We start from the raw sequence: 13,159 nt of genomic DNA on the forward strand, positions 1-13,159 counted from the left end.
ATCTTTTCAATGGATAACATTTTCACTTCCATAAAGTCACTGTAAAAATAATCCTGCTGTGGTATGTTATGGGGATCATGTCAGGAAAGAGCCAGAGTTTATGCAGCACTCTGCAGTGAGTAATCTAAAGATCTTCTGTAACACCAGCAGGGGTCCATCATGTTTCTCAAATAGAAGCTGAGGCAAAAGGCTGAGGCATCCCAACCATGAGGCACATGCAGGCGACACTCCCCTATCAGCTGGCCGGCAGCCAGGTCAAGTTTACACTGATTGGTTGGCGAGTAAGTCCACTGACTTTTCATTGGTTGTTTGAGGAACCATATGACAGCGTATGCAAATTGTCTGTATGTGGCAGTTGAAAAGTGCTGAGCAACCCCGGCACTGAAAGGCAGGACGAGAGCAAGAGAGAGGTGGAAGAAAAGGGGGAGTGACGAAGGCATGAACTTTTAGAAGAAGCTGCTCTGTAGAATTCAAAAGTCAAAGGGACTTAAAAACTTTAAAAAGCTTGTAGTTTTCTCCTTGGAACTGTTAATTTCCTTATTCCATGAGTGCTGCAAGGTAAGGCTCATAGAAGGGTTTGATTTAGGTTTTGCAAAAGTGACGCATGCCGAAATTGAACCATCTGTATTACTTTTTTGCGTGAATGCTTTTGGATTCTAATTACAGTTTAAATTTGATTTGTAAAGCTGAGGTGTTATAAAATCGGAGGCATAATTTGTGAGATGGGTACTTTTCATTTTCAGAAATTAGTGTTTAGCTGATTACAGAAGTGACAAGTTTCAACAAACTTTTTTTAAATTGCTTCCTTTAAAAAACTGCATACAGTAACCACTGTTCTAATCTCTCCCTGTCTTTTTCTCTTTCCACCTCCCATTTTCTCACAATTTCCTCCTCTTCCCCTCTCCCTCAGTGTGCTCAGTTCCTTCAGTCCATCAGCAATGCCTGGCCCAGTAATGCCAATGGATGTGGCCATGAGATTCTACATCAGCCACTCTCCGCCTCCTCTACGAGGTTTCCTCAGTTCCTACGAGGACCTTCAGCGGGCCAAGAACCGGGTCAACCAGTCCACCACCCGCAGCCACAACCAACAGCTCTACAAACCCCTGCGGCCCTGCCTCAGCAACCAGCAGAAAGCATTAGACGATGGCGGCTGCATTGGCTGGAACAACAACAAGGTTGGCAAGAAGAAGGTGGTGTTCGCAGACACGAAGGGCATGTCGCTCACTGCCATCCACATCTTCTCCAAGTTTGACGATGAGCCGTATCGAAACAAGCATTGTGGGGGAATCTCAGAGGAGCTGCAGTTTGACATGACAGACCTGGAAACGGCCACGATGGATCTAAAGATCAGCTCGGTGCGCAACCTGGTGCTGGACTTTAAACAGCCCTCAGCTGACTACCTAGATTTCCGGAACCGCCTGATCCAGAACTCAGTCTGCTTGGAGAACTGCTCGCTGCAAGAGCGCTCGCTGACTGGCACCATCAAGGTCCGGAACATGGCCTTTGAGAAGTCGGTGCAGCTGCGTGCCACCTTCGACTCATGGGCCAGCTACACCGACGTCGAGTGCACGTTCATGAACAACGTCTATAGCTGTCAGGATACTGACACATTTGCATTCGTCCTGGAGCTCCCCACGTACATCCCACCGCAGAATCGGGTTGAGTTCTGCATCTGCTTCAAAGTCAAGGACCAGACATTCTGGGACAATAATGACGGCAAGAACTATGTTATCAAGCACGCTGGCTGGAACGGAGAGGACCTGAACATTCAGACGCCCCCAACTTCTGTTGATCAGAAGAAGCCTTCAGAGCACAAAAACGGGGGCGTGAAGGTGCTGGAGATGGAGTTTGATCAGTTTGGCAGCCCACGCATGTCTAGCGGACTCTTTCCTGGCTGGCAGAGCTGGGGTCAGATTGATAACACTGTGCCTTACTGGTGAAAACATCTGGATGTTTGCTGAAATTGCATTGAAATAAGATAACAGACACTGACAGGGCATTCAGTACAAATCCAACTGCTGGTCTCAGTTTAGACTGGCTCTCAGCCAGAAACTAAACTGAAGCAAATAAACCTTGCCTGTTTTAGTGTGTGCACAAACCAGACAGAAACCTAACTGTAATGTGCTCTTTGCTGTAACGTGGTCATTTGGCCTGAAAGATCTGTGGTCTGTGGACGAGGGATAAATTGGGGAAATGTATCACGTTTCACATATTCCTCTTCTGTAAAATATTCATGTGCCTTCTCAGAGTTCCTGCCCACTAAGATACAGACTGTTAAATATGCACTGATTGAGATGTCCCTCTCAATGTGATGTCTGTAAACTGAAGAAGTGGAAATGGAGCTGATTAAGTCCTTCATATTGAAGGGAAAGTATGGGGAGTGCATGGCGACAAAACGCTTCTCTACAAACAGCTGATTCATTTCTAATGAAAAATGCACACTAAGCTTTTGCACCTTCAAGGAGAAAATAATTTAACATGATTCAAAATGGCCTTCATTTTTAAAATTTGAGTCATGCAGCCCTTTCTTTCCCTCCATGTAAATTGCACAATGTTTGTCTGATGAAAAGTGTTTGGATGATGTAATTTTGAAGTAAGTTTGTAAAGGAACTGAGCTGCTATTGACAAATGTGTCACAAGAGAGACTCTGCATGTGATTGGTTGTCTCAAACAGGGAAGAAGTTTGGAAATTTCTGTGGTTACGGTATGTCAAGAAAAGGATTGATGCAAAGACCCAATGTTTTTATTTGCTTGTTTCCACAAGTGCAATTGTGTACAGTATGTGTGGCTGGAATTGAGATTTTTCTTTTCTGACACTTTTTTTCTCACGGTAAAGAAAAGGTCTGTACCCCAGCATTTTGTTTCACTTGAAGGTGTGTTTTGCTGACATGCACCACGTCAGTTGTGTATTTCCTTTTCAGAAATAAATTTCTATATTTGTGCTAAAACATTTGTGACTCCTGACCTTTTTGTTATAAATTTATTTGTTTCTATGATGTCACTTTTGATTGATTTGACCTACTAGGTAATGTAATGCAAGTCCATATTCCATAATTATTTAATTAATTATTTCCCAATGTGCAATTCAGAATAAAGGTATGAATAAAATTACTATTAGCAATCCAAATATAAACAAACAAGTAGTTCCCACCACAAACATTTAAAACTTGGAAGCACCTATCCGCAATTTGATTGACAGGTAGAGCTGTGACTCATACAACAATAAATCATTATTATTCATGGTTTACGATGCTGTTTGATTACATAAGTGATGTTTATAAACACAGGAGCTCTTGTGTTTGCAAACATTTGAGTTAAATTAATAATTTATGCATCTGAATATGTAATCAGAGGGTGAGGCCTTTATTTACCCCTTTGAGAAAGGCTTTTATTAGAGACAGGGCTTTATTAAATTTCCCTTTTGTCTGTATTACTATGAATGTAATATATATATTCTACCTATTTGTTAGTGTTGGTTTACTGTTGCTCCCGTTACATTAGTAAAAAAACAGATACTCCCTCCACCTGTTTCACATTAAAAGCCCTTTAAGGGAGGAAGAGGTTTTATTGTGAAACATCTGCAGTAACTTAGCTTTGCATTTTAGAACGAATAAAATCAGCACTTCTGTTCAACAGCAATGAGAGTTGTACATGACTATGCTGAACTGATATATTAAAACTTTTTAAATGTACATTATGCTTAATTTATTGCGACAGCCATTGTAGTATTAGGTACCTTTAAAGCTGCAGTAGGGAGCTTTTATAAAAATAACCTTTGGTCATATTTGCTGAAACTTTCACTATATCCTGACAGTAGAACATGAGACAGATAATCTGTGAAAAATCAGGTTCCTCTGGTTTGTTGTGGTGCTCCTAATAGCCTTCACAAGCCTGAACAAAAACAACCAATCAGAGCCAAGAACGATAGTGGATTGCTGAGTGTCATTCCCAGGGAGTCAAATACTAATATATAGACTCTGGGAATAAGACTATCAACTATCTTCAAGCCACAAACCCAAACTGTCTTTATATCTTTCACAGTTCTTATTGGTTGTTTTTGTCCAGGCCCGTTGGATTCTTGCTAATTCTATGAGGAGCTATGGGAAACAGGTTTCAAAGATTATCCGTCTGATGTACTACTGTCAGAATACAGTGAACACTTTTATTTTTATAAAGGTTGCCTACTGCAGCTTTCATTGTGAAAACTCTTTTATTTGTCCATACAGACAGCAGCCAAAGCTTATATTAACACTTTTCCATTATTTAAGCAAAAGGTTTTAAGTGACACTGTGTCTTTACATTCAAATACATCCTGCACACACCTAGTGCATTTATGACTTGATTTATCTCACACAATTTCCCTTAATTTGCAAGAACCTTGAATAAATAATCAAACCTCAAACTCCATAGACTCCAGACCCTGCAAGTGCAAACACGCTTTATAAAAGTTGTCCAAATAATACAAAACCCTGTGTTTATTGAACATTTGGAATGAGGATGAAAGCAGAATACAGCTTTATTTGCCCGCAGGCATTTTTCATGTCTTTGCTCAGACTCATTTCAGTTCATGCGGCTGTCCATACTGGATTCATATTCAGCAGGAAGAGCACTCACTCCCTTTCTTTGGCATGCACAAAGGAAGGACCTCAGGCTGGCAAAGGATGACCCGCTAAGGCCTGAAAATTCCTGCTTTATCATAGTTTTAACTCTTTAAGAACCAGCTTTTCTGGGTATTTCTCTTATATACAGAGAATCTTTACTCAAAGCACTCAACAGTACCGTGACATAACAGTTTCATGGTTCAGAGTAGAGGTATTTTAACCAGTAAGTACATGTCAGTGATAGTAGGAACTGATCTACACTGTTGTAATGTCTGTGCAGATATATTTCAATGCTAACCAAGGTTTTGAGCCTTGACTTCAGTTTTGTTGATGTGTCTAAAAAAGTCATGGCTGATGATTGTAAAATAGATAAAAGGAAAGAAATTCTATTTCTTCAAATGTAGAACCTGCAGAATGTAAAACATATACATATGTAATAACATTTAATGAATTAATATATTTTGAGTAAAGCATACTGTGTGTGCATTTGCTTTTCATTTTGCGTCAGTATAATGGATAATCTATACATATTCCAGTTTGATCTTGAGAGGTAAATCTGTCCTGTCCTGCTCCTCCTGTTCTCACTGCTCACAGGTTTATAGGGGAAAATGGAAAAGCTGATCCAGTATCAGCTTTTCAAAGACACCTTCATCCTGAACTCAACCTGCCCTCAGGCTCTAGCTCATCTCCACCTGCTGGCTGATGGCCGCACATTCCTTTAATACCTGTAATTTCCTGATGGATCAGCCTCTTTCTCTCCAGCTCTCCATATTTCTGTTATTTATTCCCTTTGCATTCATATCTGTTTCTACAATAGAATTCAGTCTTTCAGTTTATTGCATGGCACACTCATTTCCTTTTCTCTGTTTTCCTGTTTACATTCCTTTCTCATTTCTGTCTTAATGTCAGGGGTGAATTCAAAAGGTATGTCAGCAAAGAATGAAGGAAATACCAAGTCATTTTACCAAAAGTGTGTCCACACTCCCCCTCTCGCACTGTTAAAGAGGTATTAAGGTAAAATATCAGCTTTTAACAACCTCTGTCTTTCTTTACTAGTTACTATTAGTCTTAACATTTTAATCAACAGGCTAACCGTAGAGATCTTGGAATACGACACACATTTACAGCAACGTTCAAGATACCAATCGCTAGTCATATTTCGCAGCCTAATTTAGCCATCCTACATCTGTTTGTGTGTCATAACTCAAAATGGCTGATGGAAACAGATTTTTATTTTTTTTAGGCCAAGACATTTATTTTTAGAGTGCTCAAAAGAAATAAATTAAAGCTTGTCAAAAAGGTACATCCCTATGTGTAGTCTAGCTAATCTCACAAAAGAAAAAAACTAAAGACACAGATATTCTCCTCTCATGTCCATGATACAGGTAAGATGGCCTTTACTGTACATTACACAAAGAACAAAACTTATTTTATGTCTTTTTGTTTAAGGTTGTGCTTCTCTGAAAAACTGTGATTTCTTCGCCATTTCAAATGCTTTCCACCTGCATTTAGCACCATCAACCCCAACTGCACAGCTGAAAATACCAGTTGGATACTCCAACTTGTGATAACGTGTAGACCAAATTAGTTTTAAAAGCCATAGATTTCAGTATCAGGTAAAGTTTCACTGGTATTGATCAGTAACCCCATCAACCCCTTCCAACTCGAATCCTTTCTCACCTGAAGGATCAGTGTTACGAGCTGTGTTTGCGTTCATTTATCATATCATTGCCAGCCAAGAAATGTGCAGCTGGAGTCACGTGTAGCTCACAGTGTAACACAGGTCAAACATTAAAGGGGGCCGGGCTGCATCCAGAGAATGACTGGACTGACATGATGCAATGAGGATACAAAGACAGAAACCTCCCATGAAGTTAGAGTAAGGTCACAAAAACAAATCCAAGCCTGTGAGATTTAAACACAGTCATCTGAGGACAATTCATTCATTTATCCACTAAAATATGCTACCTCTTTTAAAAGCTACAGACAGGATTTTTACATATAAGACAAAAACAGGAAAAGAAAAGGCTATGGTTCAATTTCAGTTTGAATCCCAGATTTGGATTATGGATTAATGAAGAATCAGTGAAAACACAAAAACTGCATACAGAAGAGTATTTTGTGTGTGCTTGTGCATGAACGAGGGAAAGAGACACTGAAAGTTGAAGAAAGAATGTGGTATAAAACCTAAGGAGGAGGAAAAAACACAGGAAAACCAATGGCAATTATGGCTGCTCTGATTAGATCAAATCAGCTAGCAGTTCATTTCCAGCAAGAGGTGACTAACATGTCTGCTTCCTTCTGGTTTCCCGAAAAATGTTAAAAACTGATTTGAATTGTTTTTATATTTCAAGCCGTTTAAGGAGACTAAACGATTAATGAGTCATCAGTGATAATGAAAACAACAATTTGTTTCATTTAGCTGTCTACCAATTAGTGTGAATTAGTGGGAAAACAGCTTCTTTTTAGTGCTCAATCAATCAGTATTGATCTTCAAATATACCAAGTTTACTGAGGTGCATACTTTAAATAAGACAAGTTCAGGCTCTACAGTTGAAGTTAATGGTAACAAATGGTAGCTATTACGTTTGCTAACTCAGGTTGCAAATGGTAGCCAACCTCTGTAAAAAGGATAACCCACAACAGATAGAGCCTTTAACAAATCCTCTCGATTACCTCAGTTATTTGTATTGATAGAGTCTCTCTTTTGTGTTGTGTTCATATTATAACAGCAGGAATGAAACCTGAGGCATCACTGAGAAGGGGTATTTTAGCTGCTAGCCGTTTTCTATCTATAGGGACCCGATTCTGTTACCATTTGTGCACCTAGTTTTGAATTGGTTCAGAACCTAAAAAGCTGGTTCCCAGCTGGACCAAAACAAAGCAGGTTTTCTTCAGTAACCAAAACTGCTCTGTTATATCGTTACAGGATGCCCTTTGTTGATGACGCATCCGATTACAACAGTTCCACTCAAAAATTGAGCATAGCGTTCAGGCAGGCCACAAAGTCAGACTCAGCTCTCAATTCCAGATATATCAGCTGATCACAGCTAATTGTAAACACACATCAGCTGATGGCTCAGCAGATTCCTCCTAAGCTTCCAATTGGAAACCATACACAGTCAGCTGACAGCTCAGCTGATTCCCTCAAGCATCCAATTGGCAAACACAATTCATGGCGCCCTATTTAAGCTGCTTTAGCCTGCCTATCTTTGCTGCTTCCTCTACAAACCTCTTTGCAACCCACCTCCACCCCAGCTCCTCCTTTTTATGTTCTAAATAATTAATGTCTTTTTCTGATTGCCATTGATGCTTGCTCTGTTCTGTGCCCTGGGGGGTCTCTGCTGCCGCTTTCCTTGTCTTAAACTTTTGCACATGGAAGGACAGGGAGGTGTGCTCAGGAGGTCACAGAACAGAGCCATACCGCCAAATGTAACATTCTGCTTTGGAATAAAAGTTATTTTGACAAAAGTGGTCCTGACTGAACAAAACTGGCTGGAAACACAGGCCAATTTGCTTGATAGCACCGAGGTTACAATAACCTTTAATGGAACTGGTTCAAAAACCAGAGCTAATTTGGTGGAAAAACACAGTATGTGAGATAAAACTTTTGTAAGTGAATGCCTCCAAATTAAGTTAATGTTCTACAAAAATTCAGTTGTACCAAGTTCTGAGTAGAGTCTAGGGATAATGAATCTCATCCACCTAGATGATCTGGTCCAATAGAAACAGGAGAAATCGCTTAAAGGTTCTGTGTGTAGGACTTCTAGCAGTGTAGTTGCAAATTCAACCCCTTCATTTCACCTTCCTGCTCCAAGTGTGTAGGAGAAACTACAGTGGAAGGCCCTATCTACAGCCAGTGTTTGCTTTGTCTGTTCTGAGCTACTGTAGAAACATGGTGGTTCAACATGGCGGACACCAAAGAAGAGAAACCACTCCCTCTGTAGATAAAAACATCTCATTCTAAGGTAACAAAAACACGACAATTATTCATTTCAGTGGAAACAACAGTGGAAAACGATATTGAGATCACATACTGTAGCATGCAACCTATTAAATGCTTATATAACGTACTATTAGGCTGCAAATTACGGTCTTTATGGTCTCGGAACAGAGTGTTAGATTGTTTGAACTTTTCTTGTCTTGGAAGAACTTCCATATCTACAACATACTGCAGTAACAGTTCAGACTTACGTGGTGCAAAAACCATATAGGCTATGTTTTGGTTCCACTTGTCCCCTTAGAAGGAAGGGTCACTGCAAATCAAAACAAAGTTATTCTGACTGATAGGCTTTATCCTATGATGAAACATTTCTGTCCTGATGGGAGCGGCCTCTTCTAGGGTGCCCCCATCCATAGGGCACAATGGCTCACTGAATAGTCTGACGAGTATAAAATTATGTGAATCATATGCTGTAGCCTTTGCAGTCTCCAGTTTTCAACTCAACTGAACACCTATGGGAGATTTCGGACCAACGTAGACAGCGCTCTCCACCACCATCAAAACACTGGCGTTCATCCCTCCAGTAGAGTTCCAGAGACTTGTAGAGTCAATGCCAAGGAGCACTGAAGCTGTTCTGGTGGAACGTGGTGGCCCAACACCTTACTCAACACAGTCTGTAAGCTTACAGTTTGTAATTGTATTATCCACATCTTTGCTGTCCAGATTCATGACCTGGAGTACAACAGCTTGTAAGTATGTTGGCATTTTTGCTCAAGTTGATACATTTTCAGCCTACACTGATAAATATTTGCTTTCATTTGAAGCACCCAGTGTGAATTAGCATCTGTTCATGTATTTGCACTGATGTACCACACCACCTATAAAATACACTTAAATAATGGCAACGCAATGGACACTCAGTTTATTATCAGGCACTACAAAGTCAAATAAATCACAATGGAAATATACTGTAATTAGTAGTATAATAGCTGTCTTACACGCAGCCGAATGAACAGGTCATAATAAAAAAAACAAAATAATTACTGTTTTGTTTGGTAACACAGAAGGCAGACAAGCTTCAGCAGAGACACAACGTGCAGGTTGGCATGAAAACACATAAAACACTGAACTGAAGGAACAGATGTTATCTCAACCACAAACAAATAAAACCAGGAGCTATGTGTGCCTCATATAAAAATAAAGGAAAAGAAAACTAGGTGACCAGGTCGATGTACTTGTCCATGTTTGTTGTGATAGGAGGTTAACATCATAGGTACTATACTAGAAAAATTATATATATATATATATATATATATATATATACACACTACTATATTGAAATACATACATCTGTGTGTGTGTGTATGTGTGTGTGTGTGCAATTGAACTTCACAAGGCCACATAAATGAACTGATGGTACATGTCCTTTTTGACTCTGTCTGTGTGTGATTTCATGCATGTTGTCCACATAAGAAGGTCAGTGGTCATCAGATAGAACAGCTCCTTCTCTGGCACGTGACCAGATAGATAAGCAATCAGTCGGGACAGGTGGTATCCTTTTTGTGTGTTTGTCAGTGTGTTTGATTAGTTTTACTGATCGTCCTGTATCGATCCTCAGGGGATTCTTCCAAGGGGTCAGAGTCTGAGCAGGCAGAGATTCAACTTCTTACTTACTTTTTTTTGGTTGAGAAACATTGGATTTATCCATTTTGTTGTCAACAGTCGCAGAAATACTACTTACTTCAAAAGTGAAAAGTTGCTATAAAAAGCACTGATAACAAGATCTATGAATTATCATGAGTAGCAGGGACAATGTCTGTAAAAACATAACTTCTGAAAATCAATCAAACCAAAACTTGTGACCCATTGGTTTGATGATTATTATTCAAAGTTTTGGGTTTGGCCTTATGGTCATCTCCATGTTAGTTTTGATGGGCGGCTGTGGTGCAGAGGCAGAGCAGGTCGTCCCCTAATCGGAAGGTTGTTGGTTCAATCCCCTGCTCCTGGTGCCAGATGCCAGAAGTATCCTTGAGCAAGATACTGAACCCCGAATTGCTCCTGATGCCATGCATCGGTGTGTGAATGTGTATGAATTAGCTAGTTCGACAGTTCAATGGGCTTTACCATCACTGAGTGTGTGTGAAAGGGCGAATGTGCCATGTAGTGTAAAAGCGCTTTGAGTGGTCGGAAGACTAGAAAGGCACTATACAAGTACAGGTCCATTTACCATTTACCATGTTTTGTATGTAAACAATGGCGGCTTCCCTGGTTGCACACATTCTACAGAAAAATTAAATAAAAATATAAATTACAGATAAACAGTACACTAAAATGAGTTTCTGAAAAGATAACAATGCAGTAACAGTATCTTGATTCATATTTGATCAGCACTGTCTAGTTTGACAGTTTGATCTGAGTTTGGTGCGTTGAGCTGGACGGACTCACTGAGAATGACCTGTCAATCACAAGGTAGCCACACCCTAAAGCATACCCTGCTTTATTGTCTGTTTTACTGTAAATGGGACCATCATTTACTAAATGAACATCATGCTGTATGGAAGAAGACTGAAACTAGTGATTGAGACCATAAACCCATTAGGAAACTGTTTATTGAGCTCATAAATCAAGTGAGAAGTAGGGTAATTTCTCCATAATTTCATCAGACTTCTTTTTTGCAGCCCATGGAGCTATTAGAAAAAATTCAGTTTTTAGACAATTCAGTGTTGGCTTCACTTCACAGACCCGGAAGCTTTGTCCACTTATTATATACTGTCAATATGCACTTTGGATTACCTCTGTGCTATATGTGCCTTGCCTTGAACAAACTCAAGTAAACTGGATAAGGGACCTGTTTCAGTTCCACCGCATTATTTTACTCTTCATGTAACATGAAACTTAAAAAAGTTTTTTTTGATTATTATTAAAATTGTAGAAGGATAATTCCAATGTGTTTCAGAGGTTTTTGTTTTGTTTTTTCCCACCTTGTAGTAGGATGGAAACATCTATAGACTTAACAATTGACAATCATAGGAGGCATTTCAGTGTTTCCACTGCATGTCTTCTTGTACTGAAAGCTGTGTCATTGTTATCACTGCTGTTAAAGTCACAGTGATAACCCCTGCTCACATGTATGAACCCAAACACAATCCGCATGCTTAAATATGAACATATATAGACCAACACACTCCCATCATCCACACATCAGCACACATGCATGACTGCACAAAGAATACAATTAAGGGAATGAATAAATGAAGGTAGAAATATTTTGCCACACAAGGTTCACATGATTTTATTCTGAGTGACAGCAGGCGAGGCTATTATGGTCTTTCTGTAACAAGGAGTATACAAGATTTGCAGAGTAAGCATGAGCTCTTTACTCCATACAGAATTTTATTTATTTATTATTTATTTATTTGAGGAAACAGTCCACCAGCATGTAGAATTCATGACTTTTTAAAGGCTCACAGGTTTGGTCCTGTGAGGACATATCTGTCACAATCATCTCTCACAATTGTCTGTTCTGTCGTGAGAAGGATGAGTGTAACGGTGGTTAACCAGGATGGAAATAGTCTGCGTGTAGTCCACTTTGGTCTGCTGAGGCCTGAAGAGCTGCTCGCTGCAACGGACAGTCTGTCTCTGAGCTGGAAGATGGCCATGAGGGCTGTCTGTACACGATAGAGACATGTAGGCATGTAGGGAGGTATATGAGCCAGAAATACGCACACAGAGGGAATGCTATAATTAGCTCTGGACATGAGTCATGAGTCATGTAATCAGTTGCAGTGCCGTAACAGAAAGTAAGGTGCAGACATGAATAAATAAAGTCAAAATCAGACCATTAAGCTACCCTGTAATGGACTAATTAATTAAAGAAAGAGCCCGTCCAGACCTGTATTATGGTATATATATATATATATATATATATATATATATATAGTCTGAACAATAATGTGTGTCTGTTATTGTGTGTATACCTCAAATAAAAGTATAATCTCCAAATCAGGCATCTCCTCCTTCAAGCTCATTAAAACTTCCAGAATCTCTGAATATGCAAACATTCATTTCTAAAGTTTTCCTGCTGGACACAAGATGTCTCCTACTTCACTGTAAAGTCCATTCTAAGTGGATGTGCACTGGTGGCCTCAAGTTTCTACATCACACTGTACATACATTGTTGCACACTAGACCAGGACTGACTTCCTAACTATTTATGATGTCACAAATCGTCTCATAGGCCCTATACCTTAAAGGTGCCATATGTACGAATTTTAAGCATTTTTCGTATTATTTTTAATTGTAAGGACGCAGGTGGGATTTTCCGGGACAATCCAAAGGGTGTGACAATTATGCACGCTACTGAGTGTCATCTTTCTCTGCTTCCCTACAGTGTCAACAGTGTGCAACGCTAGCTGAGGTTAGCTTAGAAATGGAGTTAGCTAATGTCTACAAGCCACACACCACAACACAAAGTGACAGTACAACACAAAGTCCAAAGTCAAAGCTAACATTACTGCAATGTTAGTGAAATATATTTTGATTGTGAAATATATTGTATATATATAATGAACACAAAAATAGCAGAAACCAGCAGAATATGATTGGAATAATCACA

The 13,159-nt window shown here is 39.6% G+C and overlaps 1 protein-coding gene across 1 annotated transcript; it reads left to right on the top strand.

The window, feature by feature from the left end:
• Positions 1–362: 362 nt before the first annotated feature.
• Positions 363–2,950, top strand: ppp1r3ca (protein phosphatase 1, regulatory subunit 3Ca). Its single transcript, XM_051418313.1, has 2 exons — positions 363–558; positions 911–2,950. The coding sequence occupies exons 1-2, from the start codon at positions 545–547 to the stop codon at positions 1,938–1,940; spliced, it is 1,044 nt and encodes a 347-aa protein (XP_051274273.1). The 5' UTR covers positions 363–544; the 3' UTR covers positions 1,941–2,950.
• Positions 2,951–13,159: the final 10,209 nt, after the last annotated feature.

This window comes from Dicentrarchus labrax, unplaced genomic scaffold (assembly GCF_905237075.1).
Source record: "Dicentrarchus labrax unplaced genomic scaffold, dlabrax2021, whole genome shotgun sequence".
Lineage (NCBI taxonomy): Eukaryota > Metazoa > Chordata > Actinopteri > Moronidae > Dicentrarchus > Dicentrarchus labrax.